Source organism: Marmota monax, unplaced genomic scaffold (genome assembly GCF_021218885.2).
Source record: "Marmota monax isolate L192 unplaced genomic scaffold, Marmota_monax_Labrador192_F-V1.1 WCK01_AAM20220418_F8-fsc00001, whole genome shotgun sequence".
Lineage (NCBI taxonomy): Eukaryota > Metazoa > Chordata > Mammalia > Rodentia > Sciuridae > Marmota > Marmota monax.
The window spans coordinates 50,256,146-50,273,769 of record NW_026693777.1 but is presented as its reverse complement, the minus strand read 5'-3'; the positions used below and the strand labels follow the sequence as shown (position 1 = coordinate 50,273,769).

Below are 17,624 nucleotides of genomic sequence, written 5' to 3'. Positions count from 1 at the left end.
CTTCACCCAGGAAATTCTTAACCCAGGGATTTAACAGTTAGGGACATACCATGGATAACCTGTAATATTGTAAACATCTCCCTGTGCTGAGCTTCCTTGAAAATATTTCTGTGTCCTTTTTAATCTTATTTATATATTCTTCACTTATTCAGCAGTTCATTCAGTGATATTTATTGAAGACTTCTCATGGACCAGGCACTGTGCTAGCTGCTAGGGATAGACAAAACTAGCACTCATGTACTTTGCAGGTTAGTCAGAAAGACACACATGAACAGATGCTAACAAATGTAATGAATGTCACAAAGCCCAAGATGATATGGGAACAAATAGTAGGAAACCTATTTAATCTAGGGAACTACAGAAGGTCTTCCAAAGGAAGTGACAGCAAAATCAAGATCTGAGGGATAAGTAGGAATTATCCAGGTACAGTGGAAAAGACAGGGAAAGAAAGGGAGGGAGAGAAAAAGACAGGGAGAAACAGAAAGAATGAAAATGAATAAGCTTCAGAACTAAGTGTGCTGGCACCCGGACTGTGGGCAGAGACAGCATGGGGCAGAGAAGAAAACCTGTAACAATATCCTAAGGAACATGAAAGTTTTTACTCCTGCCCAGATACCTCCCTTTTCAGCTTGTTTCCCTCCTCTCCATTAAACAGTCATCATGATCATATCTTGCATCCTCAGTCACCCAGCTTCTGAAGAGAACTCACTGAATGAAAATTATCAACTTCTAGAATTAGTACAGTATTGTAAATCACAATACAACTATTGGAGGAAAGTGTCATGTTTCCCTCCTCTTCCACCCCTCCCCCTTCTTCTCCTCCCCCTCCCCCTTCTCCTCCTCCCTCTTCCTCCTCCTTCTGTTTCCTCCGCCTTCTCTTCTTGTTCTTCCTTTTCCTCCTCTTCTCCTTCTGCTCCTCCTCCTCCCCTTCTCCCAAGAGCTCTCATCTTGATTTTTATTTTTTACATTTTATTCTTCCTCCAAAAGAATAAATTTATGAAGGAGTTAACAGAGGCATCATTTTAACCTTGTTCAAGATTTTTCTTTTTATAAGTAAAGCTTAGTTATAGAATCCAAAATTGATCGTTTTTTATTATCTTGGTTTTATTTCTTACTTAAACCAACAGTGTAACTTCTTATGTCATATGTGGCATTTATATGCCCTAAGCCACCATAAGCAGATCCAAACACACAAGTAGTCTTTATAATAAAAGTTTGTTTAGACCTGGGATGTTTTTCCATAGAAATAATTTTAGCAATGATGCCTCTTACACAATTACACTACATGATACTATTCTGGTTTGCTTAAACTGGAGCATAAATGTATATTTCATTATGAAAAATACAGTTAAAATTCTGTTACTGCCTTTCATCATGGTGGCTCTATGGTAATGATTAACTGCGAACCTTGCAGAGTCTTGGGGAAATGAGAGATGGTGTTTGTAATTGAAAAAAGTCCTCCACTAGATATATTCTTCCACGATTAGTCCCTGAACTACAACATTGTTTTTGATGAGGAATCATAATATTAGAAAGCCTTCTTGCCAAATCTTAGCCACTAGCTGGGTGCAGTGACACGCCTGGAATCACAACAATTTGGGAGGCTGAGGAAGAGGATTGCAAATTTGAGACCAGCCTCAGCAATTTAGTGAGTCCCTGAGCAACAAGACCCTGTTTAAAAACAAAAAGCAAAGCAAAACAAAATAAAATGGGCTGGGGATATGGCTCAGTGGTAAGGGCCGCTGGGTTCAATCACTGGTACCAAAAAACAAACAAAAAAACCAATCTTGGCCACTAAAATCCTGGTGGGATAGAGGAATTCAACCCATGCTCCAGAGGCTACAAGAAAGGTCCCTTCTATTGTGGCAAAAGGCATTTTCCTACTGTAATGTCCTTTCATCCCTAGATAACCATAAGTCAGGTTCACATTTCAGGTTTATATCACCTTCCTGTGACTCCTGGGCATGTGTTTAAAAAGTGATCTGAAATTCTTGACCAACGAGCAAATTAGCCAGTTGCCAGAACAGCAAATATATAGTTTTTATGGCATTTTCCAGAGCTGCATTTGTAAGCATTTGAGAGACACCTATATAAATATTTTTAATAAGGTTTGGATTTTTCCTCCCAAGACATTTATTTATTCAAATATTGACTTAAAACTTGAATTTTGGGAGTATTATAAATATTGCAATAGGTTATTGAAGGATTTAATTGTATTTGTTCTAAACACAGAAATAATCTCTATCCTTAGCACTATATTTTTTCTGCATGGAAAAAAATAATTAGCAAAGTATAATAATGTTTCCCAAACCTTCAAGTTAAATGGAAATGTTGATATTCTAAATCAAAATGGTGTTAAAGTTCCATAAACCTTAAGGGCTTACACTTGAAAATTTTGTTACAGTACATATATGGTGTATATATTTATTTTTTGCCACAAATCTTCTCTTAGGCAGGTTGAATAGGTTTTCAGAGTAATATTTGGCACAGAGAGCTTTTGGAATGCATAATGGCTGGCATATGTGACTAAGCTCTCATCAACCATATACTTTAGCCTAGAATGATGTTAAATTTGGGTACTGGGTGGGGTGCCTTTTTTAAAAATTTAAGACAACATTGCCAACTTCAGTATGATGTTGCATTTAAAAAAAAAAGCAATGGTAGTTTTCAGGAGAGACTGTATACAGACATCAAGGCTTCTGTGTAATCCTTCTGAGTGGTAAATTTGATGTGGTCAACTCAGGCTAATACTTTGGGAAGAAGCAGATATGTTAAAGGTTGATTCAGGATCCTCAGAACATGATGGGGTAAAATATGCTAAGATAGGAAAACAGAATAGACATTCAGTCATTTGTTCATTTAGCTATTTTTCTTCTGAGTAATAAACAGGTAATGAAGATGCAAGATCTACTTAAAAAAATTTTTGTTCTAGTCTTTCTTCTTTAGGACTCAAGGAATTTGTGACCTGGAGGGGAAAGATAGACAAGTAAACAGATAAAATATATTATGGAGTGGCATCTAACCCAACTTGAAGGAAGGAAGAACTCAGGAGAAAGCTTTCTGAAGGTTCAGGTTTTAAATAGTTTCAGGGCAGAGTTGTATAGGACAAACAGGAGTTAAAGAATGGGGAGGGTTATTGCAGTAAGAGATAAATATCATGCATAGGGGCTTAGCATCTATGAATAAATAAACAGCTGAGCACTATGATAACTATTTATTGATTGCCTACCAAAAGGCAAAGTCTATGTTCAGTGTCTCACTAACATTAGTTCCTTTAATCCTCATGACTCTAGTTTAAAGATATGAAAACTGAATCTTGGTGGGTGTGGGGTATGGGGTGGGGTTACTTAACTTGCTTCAGGCCACACAGTAAGAGGTACCACAGGGGTGTGAAACAGGTTCATATGAATTTAGAATATTTGGTCATATTCTAATTTCAATAATTTTTTATGAGCACCAACTCCTAAACAAATGATTATTCAATCATTTGTTATAAATACATATGCCAGTGTATTATGCAGACATTATAAAATACACATAGAATACTTTGAAGTTGGAATTTATGGTAAACAGTTTTCTAACAGTCTTGCTAATCAGAACAACTAGATGCTATCATTAGATAACATTTTGAGACCCAGTATGCATTTAGAGCATTTACTGATAAAGAAAAGAGATGTAGATCTTCATTTTAAATCTTGGTAATTTTAACTTTTGGGGACCAAAGTCTCACCTGATTATATTGTTATTATTCATAACCTCATAATGCAACCAAGAAGAAGTTTGTACTAAGAGTAAAAGATTGATCTTCAATCCTTGATTTCTTTGCAGTGATCTTTTAGTCACTTTCCATTTGTGAAAGTAAATTTAGTTTAAAGTAGATAATACAACTCATAAATCCTCTTAACCAAGCAAATGGAAACTGTAATATGTTGCAAAATACACAAACAAAAGAGGTGCTCTGTTGACCTCTCTTCCCTACAGAAACCCCACTCCTCTCTCAGGAGATCCTACATATGAAGTATACCACTTGACCAGATAGCATGAAACAGCTGACAAACAGAAAAGGAGTAAAGGAGGAGCAGGTAGTAAGAATGTAATCTGGCTGGGCTTCCCCTACTTGGTGTACTCTTAAGTTTCTATACTGTCAGTTAACAGAATCATAGCACTTAACTCACCATGAGGTGTGGTCCACTGTGCGTTAGATTTGTTGTAGGGGACAGATGAGACAAGGCACTGAAGATAGCAGGAAATATTATTTGGCTGCAGCCAGGTTCAGAGTGTACAGCTTTCACTGTAATCAATTAATCCCCCGAATCCCAAGTTCAGGTAGTTTCAGAACTTTATGCCCAGAATGGAAGGGGAGGGGCTCAGAAGTTCATAGTCAGCAGAAGTTCACATAAAAGCAGCTTTTTCTTTCACTGTTTTGGGCAAGTTAACCCTTCAAGGACAACACCTGAGAATAGGAGAGCTGCTTCTCCCCTTTCTTTCCTCCCCCTGCCAGCTGTTACTGTGGAGCCCAATTGGTAACTTATTTTATCTTAGAAATGTAGACATCTCTCTGAAGCTCCAGCTCATGGCCAGAGCCCTTGTTAAAGGATTTGTCTTTTTATTATCATATTTTGCATTTGCAAGCACACTTTTACAAACTACTATATTGGATAAGTGTTTGTGAAAAACTAGTAAAGGGGTGTTCAGCACCTGCAGTGCTGATTTCTCCCAGGTCACTAAAATAGAGCAACAGGAAAATAGGAAATTTACCTACATTGAACTTTTGTAGAGACTCTTTTCTGGTAGTCTTAAAATCAATTATGGTGAAGATTTCTGAAGAAGCTTAGTTAAGATTTTCTGTGGAAGAAGGGGTGTCACTACAGGTCCTCAGAGGAGTTCAATGACTGAAGCAATAAAGAACTAATGCTGTTTTATGGCAAAGCAATGGAATGTCACTACTTCATGTGCACCTCATGGGATAGTACATTTAGCTAAGATTTAAGCATATTTGTTTAAACAGAAAAGCAAAATATCCTATCCTGGCATTCTTAGTAAAGAACTATCTGGATGCCACAGAGTACTTCATGCCATCAGGTAGTGCTAATGTCCATGAATTCAGTATTATATGCCAGGTATGTGCAGGGTGACAGCTGTGAACAAAGCAGACGTCATCCCTGTTTTCATAGAGCATATGGTTGAGATGTGTGCAGAACTCCAACAATTAATAACAAATAAAAAATGAATTGTTCTTGTGGTATGGGCTTCAGTGGTTAAGCACAAAATACTAGGAAAGAAGAGATCCAATCTAGTTTGAAGGGTCAGTGAATGCTTTCCTGAAGAAAGGAGTTTAAACTGACATCTGAAGGGCAAGAGTGATGGATAAGGGGAGAGAAGAGCACGTCAATCAGAGAAGAGGGGCCTTACTATGGAGACCATACTGCAAGGTCAGTGTGACCCCAAGCAGAGATCTGGAAGGAGAAAGGAGGAAGGGGAGCCAAGTACAATAAAACAGGGTTTACGGCTTGTCAAAGAGTGTGGGAAGCAATCAGAAGGTTTTTAAACTGAGAAATATGTCCAGATTTGCAGTTTAAAACATAATTGTAGGCACTATGTATAAAATAGAGTGGACGGGAAGAGAATAGCTTAAGAGGGAAGAAGGAGATAACCTGAAGGTAGAGTCCTATCCATTGAATAACAGAATGAAATATTGCAATTGGTGCAAGGCTGAGGTTGGCAAGAGAAAACTTTGAGAGTAAAACCGATACCAAACTTCCCATACTTAAGAATTTTAATTTATTAATTCATTTATTATTTTAAAAATATGCTTAGTTCACAAGAAGTAAGAATTTTGAATTAAGTAATGAAGCTTTTGAAAAGGAGTTTAACAAATAGATATTCAGATTTTATATAATATGTGTGTTTTCCTGATTGCTATGCTTCTACTACAAGCCAAGCCATGGATTGGAACTGTTTGCTGAGACAATTGCAACCCCACCCCTCTTGTTTTTTCTCCAGCCATTCCTCTTCAGAATCTTTTTGCTTATCTTTGGTCTGCTTTGGGGATAATGGGTCAGCTGAGGGACAAGGCAGAGAAGGAAAGGAAGGCCAGAGAAAAAGTGTCTTTTCCTTGAAGATTGGTGCATGTCTTGATTTTATGAGTGAGACCCTAAAAATCAGTGTTCAGTTTTTGTTTAGAGTAGGCATGACTTAATAGCTTCCTGTCATTTCTCTACTTAAACATGATTTACTGTTACCAAAAATATAATGAATTGATCACTGCTAATCACTATAGGTAATGCCCAGGAGAAAGGGGTGCACTGTCAGCGAGATGCCTCGTTAATGAAGCACACATGTCGAATGGATCTTTTTGATGACCCTTGCTACATCAATACGCAGGCTCTTCAAAGTACATTCAGCTCTGCTCAGAATCAAAACCCATTTCAGCCACTGGGGAGCTCATGGCACCATGGAAGTAAGTATCTACTCATTGTCTGTTTGGTTTCCTGGGGGCCATGCTAATGAATTACAAACCGTGTATCTGAAAACAACAGAACTCTTCTCTCACAGTTATGGAGCCCAGAATTCAGGTCTTGTATGCTGAGCTTTGAAGTGTTCTCTTCCCTATATGGATCTGATTAAAGACCTTGCCCCGTTTACTCCCATTGGTTACCCTATTTTACCTGATTAGAATACTGTACAATTTTCCTCCCATTGGTTACTTTAGAATACTGTCTACTTTATCCCCATTGGTTATTTTAGAATACTGAACCTGTGGAGGGAATTGCCATGGTCATGGGACTCATCTCCCTGTCTTGTCCTCCAGTGGCATTTTTCTTATACCCTGCCTCTGCCATCTTGTTGTCCCCGAACTCCTGCTTAACATTTCTGCTTAACATTTTCCCCTGAGAGATATAATCTCAAAATTCTTTTTGGGTGGCTGAGAAGCTGAGATCTTCTTACAGCTGCTTCAGGCTGACAGTGGACTGTTGTTCCTCTCTATTTGGGATTCACAGAACTCTTGCCCTGTCTGGTCAAGAGGAGACAGCGGAATGCCTGGGTCCATTTGTGGGATCAGTTTGTAGCCTTGTTGTAGTACCAGCTGGAGTTTGATTGCCTTTAAGTGAGAGGAGAGAAGTCTTATTAGGTAGGTTTAATAGGCAGGGTCCAAATAACAGAATCAAAAGGAGTATTAAAAGGGGTCCTGCCAAGGATAGTAACCAAGACATCCAGTTCTATAATTTTAACTATGACTATGACTTTGACTGTGACTTTACTTTCAAATTTTGGAGGCTTGGTATGTTAATTTCTTTGCTGCACCCATAATTATCTCAGATTGATTTGCATAAAAGCCACATTCTTCTTCCAGTAAGAGACATAATCTCCCTTTCCCAGCAGTTAACAAATCTAGTCCCATTCTGTTTTGGAGAGTGACTGCTGCTAATGAATCTGATTTTGAAGGGAATTATGCTTTTCACTATTTCAACTAGGCCACAGGAAAGATCTTTAGACAAGCTCTGAAAATTAAAAGGGAGGTGGTTAGCCCCTCTACCCCTGTGCCAGTTGGCTGCTGGCAATTCTTGATGTTCCTTGGCTTGGATGCACTCCATTCTAATTTTGCTTTGGTCTTCACATGGCCTTCCCCTGTGTCTCTGTTTCAGATCTTTCCTTTCTTGTAGACAACAATCACTAGATTTAGAGTGAAATGAGATGATTGTGTGAAATAAGATCAGCTCATCTTAAGATCCTGGATTTAATGATATTTTCAAAGACCCATTTGCTAAATTAGATCACATTCATAGGCATCCAGGATTAGAATTTGAAATTATTTTTGGGGGACATTATCTAACTCATTATACTGTCTCTTGTTTTTAAAGAAGACTATTTCTTTGACTTCATTTTTAAGGGGTTGTAAAGATTTTTTCTTAAGTTCCTCCCCATGGTTAATAATAGATTAGAACTTTATGGAAAAATTTTGGGTTTCAAGTTTTGAGTACATTAGTTTTGAATATTCTTTCAAATACTTTGAAATTATTCTCATTTTTTGGTTTCTGTAATGTGTTTTTACTGAAGGAAGGATTGTCAAAACTAGAATTTTGAATTTGTTTATTTGCATGAGGTACAATGGATACCATTTATGGTCTGTTTAGTGATGTCATTTATATTATTTAAAAAAAATCCTTGATAAGTCATCTCTATAGCACTAAAATGAGCTGGCTCCTTTCTTCAACCATATACTGTAGGTAAAATGTAATAAGACAAATATCAGTTTCCTGATAAATTGCTACCAGGAGCAAATGCATAAACAAGAACATAAATAAAAGCAAAATAAACCAGACACCTACAATCAACTGAAAAATAAATAAACAAAAATGTTTTTCATAAAATATTGAAGCTTGTTGGTTTTGGAGATTGGCTTGATGTCAAATTTGGTTTGCTCCAAAACTAGAGAACCAGTCCCTGAGAAAGTCCTTTCACTAGCCCAGGAAGTATCTCCAGAACTGCCAAAAGCAAATTTCCAGCTAGTGTGGCTGCAATGGTAAGAAAAAATTTAAAAGGAGATTTTGTTGAGCCTGAACTTCAACAGACTACCTTAACTCTCTAGACAAAGAGAGTTCTTATTGCCAGCCAGGTGGCAAGCAGTTTGTCTTTTTGCACACTTTCTTAGATCATTTTTGGCATCCAAACCAACCAAGTAGGGTTCTCTGGAAGCAGACACTAAGATGGACCTTGGCATGCAAGGTTTTTATGGGGATCAATATCAGAAAGCAAAGAGGAGAAGGAGAAACTGGGCAGAGGGGAAAGCAGAACTGTAGAAGTACAGGCCTAATAAAGCCTTAGCCAGCCCCACAGAGAGCCTGTGTGTTTTGTCAGAATTGTCCTACATTGAGCCTAAATGGCTGGGACTTTATAACCCCATGTATCTCAGTCTGGATGTGTACCACTCTAAGGAAGATAAAGCCTTGGGGCTGCTGAGACGGACCCTGGAGGGCTGGTTAGCTGGTAGCTTACTTCTACATGGGAGCAATTGGTTCTTCCTTGAAGGGGAATCTAGGCAGTATATCTCTGTCCACCATAGAGGGCATCTTGTAAGATGGATGATAGGAAGTGAAATGAATTCATATTTCTACAGTAAGTTCACTTGATTGTCCCACATATAATATCTTGGGTGGATAAGATAATATTTGTTATAGGGTTGGTTTTAAAAGTAGCTTTATGAGAGGTGTACGTTTGATAGAGACACAACATATCAGAAAACTTATTTAGTGAGTTGTCCAAATTAGGTGATCTGGGGTATTCTTTGATTCAGAACTCTACTTTCTTTATAATTGAGTCTTTGGTATTAAAAATACTTAGAATCTAAGCAAAGAAATTTTTTGTGTCATAGATAATTAAGTAATATGAAAAGGCAGAAATAATTCAAAACAAAATTTCTACCAATAGTTGAAAATAAATAAGGCCTTCCTTGTCTGAAATTGCAATGTCAAGGTATATTTTCCCTGAAGAGCTTCTTTTTCACCTTTTCTTATTCTCCCTACTTTAGTGGCAGCATGTTTAATAATTTAGACCTCCAGTACTTTCTTGTTCTTTGTTTCCTATTAGAATGTAATGTACCATGACCTCCTGGGCTTCTTGTTGCTCTCTTGAGGTAAATTTCAGCCTTCTGTGACTCCCTCCAAAAAAATTAAATCCAACTCCAAAAGCATCAATAAAGTTGATTTAAGAAAATTTTAGGAGAACATGGGATGAGGTAACTTCATGCATATTTTTCTATAAAATGTTGTAAATGAATCTTTAATCTTTCCTCCATAATATTTCTTCCTGTTTCCTTCCTTCCTCACTAAAATACTCTTTAGCTATTTTAGGCATATTTAGCCTCTTTTATCCAGACAAAAACTTACTGATCTATGAAGAACTAAAAACAAAACAAAAATCCATAGTTATGAACCTGTTATTGTCCATGCATGCTCTCAGGGCTCTTCAACTCATCCTGTCACACTATCAATATAAGAAAAGTTCTGACACATGTTTATTCTTACTGATCATGGCAGAAGGGCATCTTTCATTCTTGAACTGATTTTCTGTCTCTATATTATTAATTTCAGTCTAAGCTGCCATAAGCAGGAAATGCCTCAAAATGCTCATATAAAAAAGACCAACATTTTATTTCTTTTACCCATTGGTTCAAAGACTGGGATATAGGGCTGGTATAAGGTTACATTGCTGTTCTTGACATCTGGCTTCCATCTCTGGTCTAAGGTGGTTGTTTGGATTCTCACATTTGTATTCAGCCAGTGGAAGAGAGGCAGGCAAGAAGAGTGCTGTATATTCCTTTGAAGGATATGACCCAGAAGTGGTGGATATTATTCATTATCACTGGTAGAACTTGTTGTTATACCCACCTGCAAGGGGAAGCTAGAAAAGTTACCCTAGCTAGGTGCCTAGCCAAAACTTTGGAGTTCTATAATGTAATGAAAGGGAAGATAGACATTGTTAGACAAGTAATTGTCTCTGCTATGGTATATTTCTGCCTCTCAAATATGAACTTTTATTTTCTCATATAACATTGTGCCCTCTTCCCAAGGGAGATCCACAAATACCCATCCATTTATAGCATCCAAGATTGGATAGGTAGCCCTATTATCTGCCAAGTTATCTGCCCTCCTTTACACCCAAACTTAATAGTGGAAAAGGGATAAGATAACTGTACTAGAAACACACATTTGCAAAGGGAAGATTGTAGCAGCAAGTCATTGCAACTTCCAAATCCTGCCAGCAGCGGAAGCTCCTTGAACTAGAAGTGGAGAATGTGGTTTGCTTGGACCCTGGCTCAGCTATTTGAGAGGACTTTGTTATCATGGATCTAGACTGTGCCCTTTTCGTTGACCCTGCTATTATCTTCTACATGTACACCTAAAGTAAGTGTTGGAGAATGTGCTTTTCCTGGAGGCTCTACCACTTTTGCAGCCTGTATCAGTTTGCTGTCAAATTGCTACCAGGAGCAAATGCTTAAACAGGAACATAAATAAATATGTTTTGTGTTGGTAGAGGCATATATGAGGCATTGTGATTTCTTTGGAAATGTGATTTACTCAAGAACTTAGTAGGATTCTACTTTATTTGATTAGAGTCCTTACCATGTGAAGTTTTACATAATATTCCTTTATTGTCCTTTTATTACCTAAAGGACATGTAGTAATATCCCTTCTCTCATTCCCATTATTGGCAATTTTCTCCTTTTTTACTTGATAAGCCTTCTTTTAGGTTAATTAACTTATTGATATTTTCAAAGTACCCAGGTTTGGGTTTAATTTTCTCTTTTGTTTTCTATTTCATTGATTTCTATTTTTATCTTTATTATGTCTTCCTTTTGCTCTCTTTGGATTAAATTTTCTCATCTTTATCCAGCTTCTACTATATTTTCTTCTAGAGACTTTACAGTTTTATTTCCATAATAAAACATTTATTCCACTTAACCCTATATAATTTATGTCAGATAGAGGGTATAACTTAATTTTATCCAGTTTAATCAGTTTTTCAAACACTGTTGATTAAATAATCTCTTCTTTTCCTCCATGCTAGGCTCTGCTTATCTACATAAATCAATTTATGGGCTTTTCATTGCACTTTTTCTATTGGGTCACTTATCTGTTCTATATCAGTATATGATTTGCCATGTGCTAATTGCTATGTCTTTGTAATATGTCTTAATAGACATGTAATTCTTTCTTTATAAATAATTTTCTTTGAATACTCACTCAACCTTTTGCTTATGCTTAACCTTTTTTGTTGACATTTTCTGCCAAATTTTCAGACAATTTTTGTAAGTAAATATATTTTTCTTCTCAATTATGCAAATAAATTCCAATTTTATAATCTTCATCAAATAAATTCCCATTGCACATTTTTTATGTGCCCAGGAATCCATACTAACAAGCCATATATGGTCAATTTTTATTATTTATATGTTTTCATTACTTACATACTTGAGAATTAGCTTATCTGAAAATTTCATGGTTACCCCCAAATTAGTGATCTGAGTACTTTCATAGTCATTGACAGATGTGCACAGAGCAACAAAAAAAATGAGTCATATAAATGCCACATTCCCAGATAAGGTAAGATAAAGAAAAGCTCTTCCTTCTTGTTCACTTCTCATACTGTAAACAAGTGTTCTTTTGTGGTGTATTTAGTGTCATGTTTTGCACATTTGTGCTATTTCTTGGTAATTTCATTGTTTAAAATGTTCCCCAAGCATAGTACTGAAAAACTGTGTAGTGTTTATAAGTGCAAAAAATTTATGATTTGACCAGTGTAACTCCACATCATGTATAACCACAAGAATGGGTAGTTATACTCCATGTATGTGTGATATATCAAAGCATGTTCTAGGGACTGGGGTTGTGGCTCAGTGGTAGTGCACTTGCCTAGCACATGTGAGGCACTGGGTTCAATCCTCAGGACCATATTAAAAAAAATAAACAAATAAAACAAAGGTATTGTGTCCATTTATGATTAAAAGTGTTCTTTTTTTTTTAAAGACACCTTCTACTATCAAGTATAACTAAAAAGAACAAATTAAAAAAAAGAAGTAACTTGCCTAAAATTTAGTCAGGAGTCACCAAGGTGATCTTGGTTGATAAAAATACATGTAAATTAAAATAGAATGATAATCCAAGTTTTCAAAGGGGATATCATCCCATATCCTTGTAGTGTATGAGAGTCAATAATTATAATTTTAGCTACTCTGACAAGTATATAATGATATCTCATCACATGTTTTGTGGTAATTTCCCAGATTTGCAGTGAAGTTGAACAACTTTATGATCATCTAATTTAGTGTACTTTTTAAGTAGCTTGTCTTTTTTAAAATTACAGTATTACTCATATATCCTGTATGTGTTAATTATGTATACTATAAATATATTTCCCATTCTGTGAAAAAAAAAAAGCTTGTGATGTGTTTTAGATAAACATTGACCAGGCATGAATTTTAGCGAGTTCAGTGTTAATCAAGATACATATTAAACAACTTGTCTTTAAATAGAAACCCACACAAAATAAGATTGTGTATTGACTGATTGATAAAAATGTTGTGACCTGAAGCTTCGGAACATAAACTCTAAAGAGTAATGCACTTCCCTTAGGAGTTAATGGTTGCTTTCACTACTTCAGTGTTTGTGGCTACTTTATAAAACATAACTTGTGCAAATACCCAGAATCCACTGTATTTACAGTTCTCTTTAATAGGAAATGGAGTCATCATGACATGTTGTAGTGAGAAAAGGGTAGGCTTCAGAAAATTGAGGATTCGTCCCAGCCCTGATACTCTTCTCATATGCTGTTATCCTTCTTCTGATTACATCCTTAGTTATGTGGCTATTCTGACTTTTACATACATTTTACTCTATAGACAGGTTTTTAAAAACAATTCAAAAGTAATACAAATGCTCACAGAAGAAATTAAAATGATAAAGAATAGTATAAAATGAAAAGAATAAAGATTCTTTCTTGTGCCCCAGCACTTCATCTGAATCTCTAGATGTTAACGACTTCTTTCTGATTACTTTCAGAATGTTAATGCATAGTTAAGTATCTACTTCTCTAGCTCAATTTTCTTTAAAAAATAAATGAAAGTTACAACTCCCTTCTCTATTTTCTCATTTTAACTTCTTATTTTAGAAATTTGTCTGTATTAGCACATTATCTCCTTTATTATTTCCCATTTCTCTATAGTAGTCTATTACTACATCAAAACAATTAATATAATTATTCCTCTATTGGCAAACATCTCAGTTTTCCCAGTTCTTTGCTAATATAATAATCAGTGCTACAAAAAGCCTTTTATTTGTGCTCTTGAAAAATTGAATTTGTTAGTGAGCCATCTTTTACAGTTCACATTGATTTCTTTAAATGTCACATCCTTCCTTTTTCATTGGAATTACTTGCAATTATTTGATCCATATTTTGTAAGTTAGATTTTTTTCCCTTAGGCTGTATTCTTCCTTTCAGAGGCTTTGCCCATCAGATAGATATGGGCGTGAATTTTCATATCCATCCTGAGTTTTCCTGAAGTTCTGATAATGAACAATATGTTTTTAGTTCCTAAGTGGAGCTCCAAGATGAGAGGATTACATTCTTCTATGATTTGTAACACTTTTGAGGGGAGGGGTGTCTCAATTAAATATTGAGTGTCCTACTTGCTACTTCCTAACCTTCTCTACAATTTATTAAATATCATTTATAAATTATATAAATAACTATATTAGATTATGACTATCATTCTCAAAGTCAACTTTACATAAGAAAAGTAGTAAGATAACAAATGATGCACCATAATATTGAGAATGGTTATATTTAGGGATGGAACTACAAATGACTAATTTCCTATATTTAAAAAATAGTATTTAAAACAACATTTTAAAACATCTGTCATATATTCTGCTTTTGGCAGAATTAGATTTACAGCAAATGTTCAAATGACTTAAATTTCCCAGGACAGTATATCTTGTCCTGGTGCTAGCTTCGGAAACTGTGTTAGGAAAACATTATATCCTCTGGCTGGCCTGAGATCTGTTGCCTCTTTTCAAGATGATATAATGTCTGTTTTTCTTTTGTTTTGTCCTTGTCCAAAAGCTCTTCACCAAAATCTGAGAATAAACTAAAAAGAGACATCCACTAAGATGAGTGTGCCCCCACACCCTCCCAAGGTATGCTTCACATTCATGCAAACATTGCTCACTTACACAAACACACACAAATACTCATTAGAACTAATCCAAATTGTGCCTGAAAGCAGGCAGCACTGAGGCCAATCACAAGTATTATTCATCAAATCTAAACACATTTCACCAAGCTTTTTTCTGGCAACAATAGGAAGACTTGATTATTTGTATAGGAGAATTATTTACAGTCATTAGATTTACACTAAAGATATTTTTTAAAACGTGAATGCTGCATCTTTTGTTATGCAGAAAGAAATTCTTAAGGAGGGACAAAATTATAACATATTAACAAGAGAACTGGATTATGTCCACAGAGTGCTATTTGTCCTATACCAGTGATTTCATGGTATAGTTATATTTGAGTTATAAAATTCTGTCAAATTAATTTCTCATCTTACATAAGAACATGTAAACACTCCATCATATTAATAAAATGAGAAGTATTCTTTTTTATTGGTTATTCAAAACATTACAAAACTCTTGACATATCATTTTTCATACATTCGATTCAAGTGGGTTATGAACTCCCATTTTTACCCCAAATACAGATTGCAGAATCACATCAATTACACATCAACATTTTTAGATAATGCCATATTAGTAACTGTTGTATTCTGCTACCTTTCCTATCCTCTACTATCCCCCTCCCCTCCCCTCCCATCTTCGCTCTCTACCCCATCTGTTGTAATTTAATTCTTTCTCTTTTTTTCCCCTTCCCCCTCAAATTCTCTTATATGTAATTTTGTATATCAATGAGGGTCTCCTTCCATTTCCATGCAATTTCCCTTTTCTCTCCCTTTCCCTCCCACCTCATGTCTCTGTTTAATGCCGCAGTCTGGCTGGGCACAAATGCCGCAGTCTGGCTGGGCACACAATCACGAGCCACCACACAGCTTGTAGATTCAAACAGCAACTCTTTATTCCCGAACTCACACCAGCCGTCTACAATCACGTTCTGGGGAAATCCACGTTCTCTTCCCAAATTCCACGTTCTCTGCCCAAATCCACGTTCTCTGCCCAAATCCACTCCCACTGGGCTTCTGTCTCCCAAAATATACTGTCTAAATCCCATGAGAACTCAAGGGGAACTCAGGCAGCAGGATACGCCCTATTCCCAGCAGGAATAATCTTAAACCTTAAACCTGGAACCTAAACTGGGAACGCCCTAAACACGATTATCTTAAAACCGGGAACACCCTAATCTGCCTTGGTCCTTGAGCAAGGTCACCTACATTCAATGTCACTGCAACATGGGGTATGCTGGCAAGGAAATTGTCATACCTACTTGGCTAATGGCTCCCAGCATCAGTTGATCTTTTCCTCCGGCTCTTGCTCCCTGCTCTGTTCTTAGTTGTTCTCATTATATCAAAGAAGACATTTGGCATTTGTTTTTTAGGGATTGGCTAGCTTCACTTAGCATAATCTGCTCTAATGCCATCCATTTCCCTGCAAATTCCATGATTTTGTCATTTTTTAGTGCTGCGTAATACTCCATTGTGTATAAATGCCACATTTTTTTTTTATCCATTCATCTATTGAAGGGCATCTGGGTTGGTTCCACAGTCTAGCTATTGTGAATTGTGCTGCTATGAACATAGATGTGGCAGTATCCCTGTAGTACACTCTTTTAAGGTCTTCAGGGAATAGTCTGAGAAGGGCAATAGCTGGGTCAAATGGTGGTTCCATTCCCAGCTTTCTCAGGAATCTCCATACTACTTTCCAAATTGGCCACACCAATTTGCACGTCCCACCAGCAATGTACAAGAGTACCCTTTTCCCCACAACCTCTCCAGCCCTTGTTGTTGTTTGCCTTCATAATGGCTGCTAATCTTACTGGAGTGAGATGGTATCTTAGGGTGATTTTGATTTGTATTTCTCTGACTGCTAGAGATGGTGAGCATTTTTTCATGTACTTGTTGATTGATTGTATGTCGTCCTCTGAGAAGTGTCTGTTCAGGTCCTTGGCCCATTTGTTGATTGGGTTATTTGTTATCTTATTGTTTAATTTTTTGAGTTCTTTGTATACTCTGGATATTAGGGCTCTGTCTGAAGTGTGAGGAGTAAAAATTTGTTCCCAGGGTGTAGGCTCCCTATTTACCTCTCTTATTGTTTCTCTTGCTGAGAAAAAACTTTTTAGTTTGAGTAAGTCCCATTTGTTGATTCTAGTTATTAACTCTTGTGCTATGGGTGTCCTATTAAGGAATTTGGAGCCTGATTCCACAATATGTAGATCGGGGCCAACTTGTTCTTCTATCAGGCGCAGAGTCTCTGATTTGATATCAAGCTCTTTGATCCATTTTGAGCTAACTTTTGTGCATGGTGAGAGAAAGGGATTCAGTTTCATTTTGCTGCATATGGATTTCCAGTTTTCCCAGCACCATTTGTTGAAGATGCTATCCTTCCTCCATTGCATGCTTTTAGCCCCTTTATCAAATATAAGATAGTTGTAATTTTGTGGATTGGTCTCTGTGTCCTCTATTCTGTATCATTGGTCCACCCGCCTGTTTTGGTACCAGTACCATGCTGTTTTTGTTACTATTGCTCTGTAGTACAGTTTGAAATCTGGTATCGCTATACCTCCTGATTCACACTTCCTGCTTAGAATTGCTTTTGCTATTCTGGGTCTTTTGTTTTTCCATATGAATTTCATGATTGCTTTATCTGTTTCTACAAGAAATGCTGTTGGGATTTTGATTGATATTGCATTAAACCTATAGAGAACTCTGGGTAATATCGCCATTTTGATGATGTTAGTTCTTCCTATCCATGAACAGGGTATATTTTTCCATTTTCTAAGATCTTCTTCTGTTTCTCTCTTTAGGGTTCTGTAGTTTTCATTGTATAAATCTTTCACCTCTTTTGTTAGGTTGATTCCCAAGTATTTTATTTTTTTTGAGGATATTGTGAATGGGG

General features: G+C 36.5%; 1 protein-coding gene across 1 annotated transcript in view; it reads left to right on the top strand.

Annotated features, from left to right (window-relative positions):
- The window catches only part of Shc4 (SHC adaptor protein 4), a 140,887-nt gene that overhangs the window by 103,896 nt on the left and 19,367 nt on the right, over positions 1-17,624 (top strand). Inside the window, exon 10 of the mRNA XM_046460733.2 lies at positions 6,281-6,460. Coding sequence (XP_046316689.2) covers positions 6,281-6,460 — 180 coding nt within the window. The remainder of the gene's footprint in view (positions 1-6,280; positions 6,461-17,624) is intronic.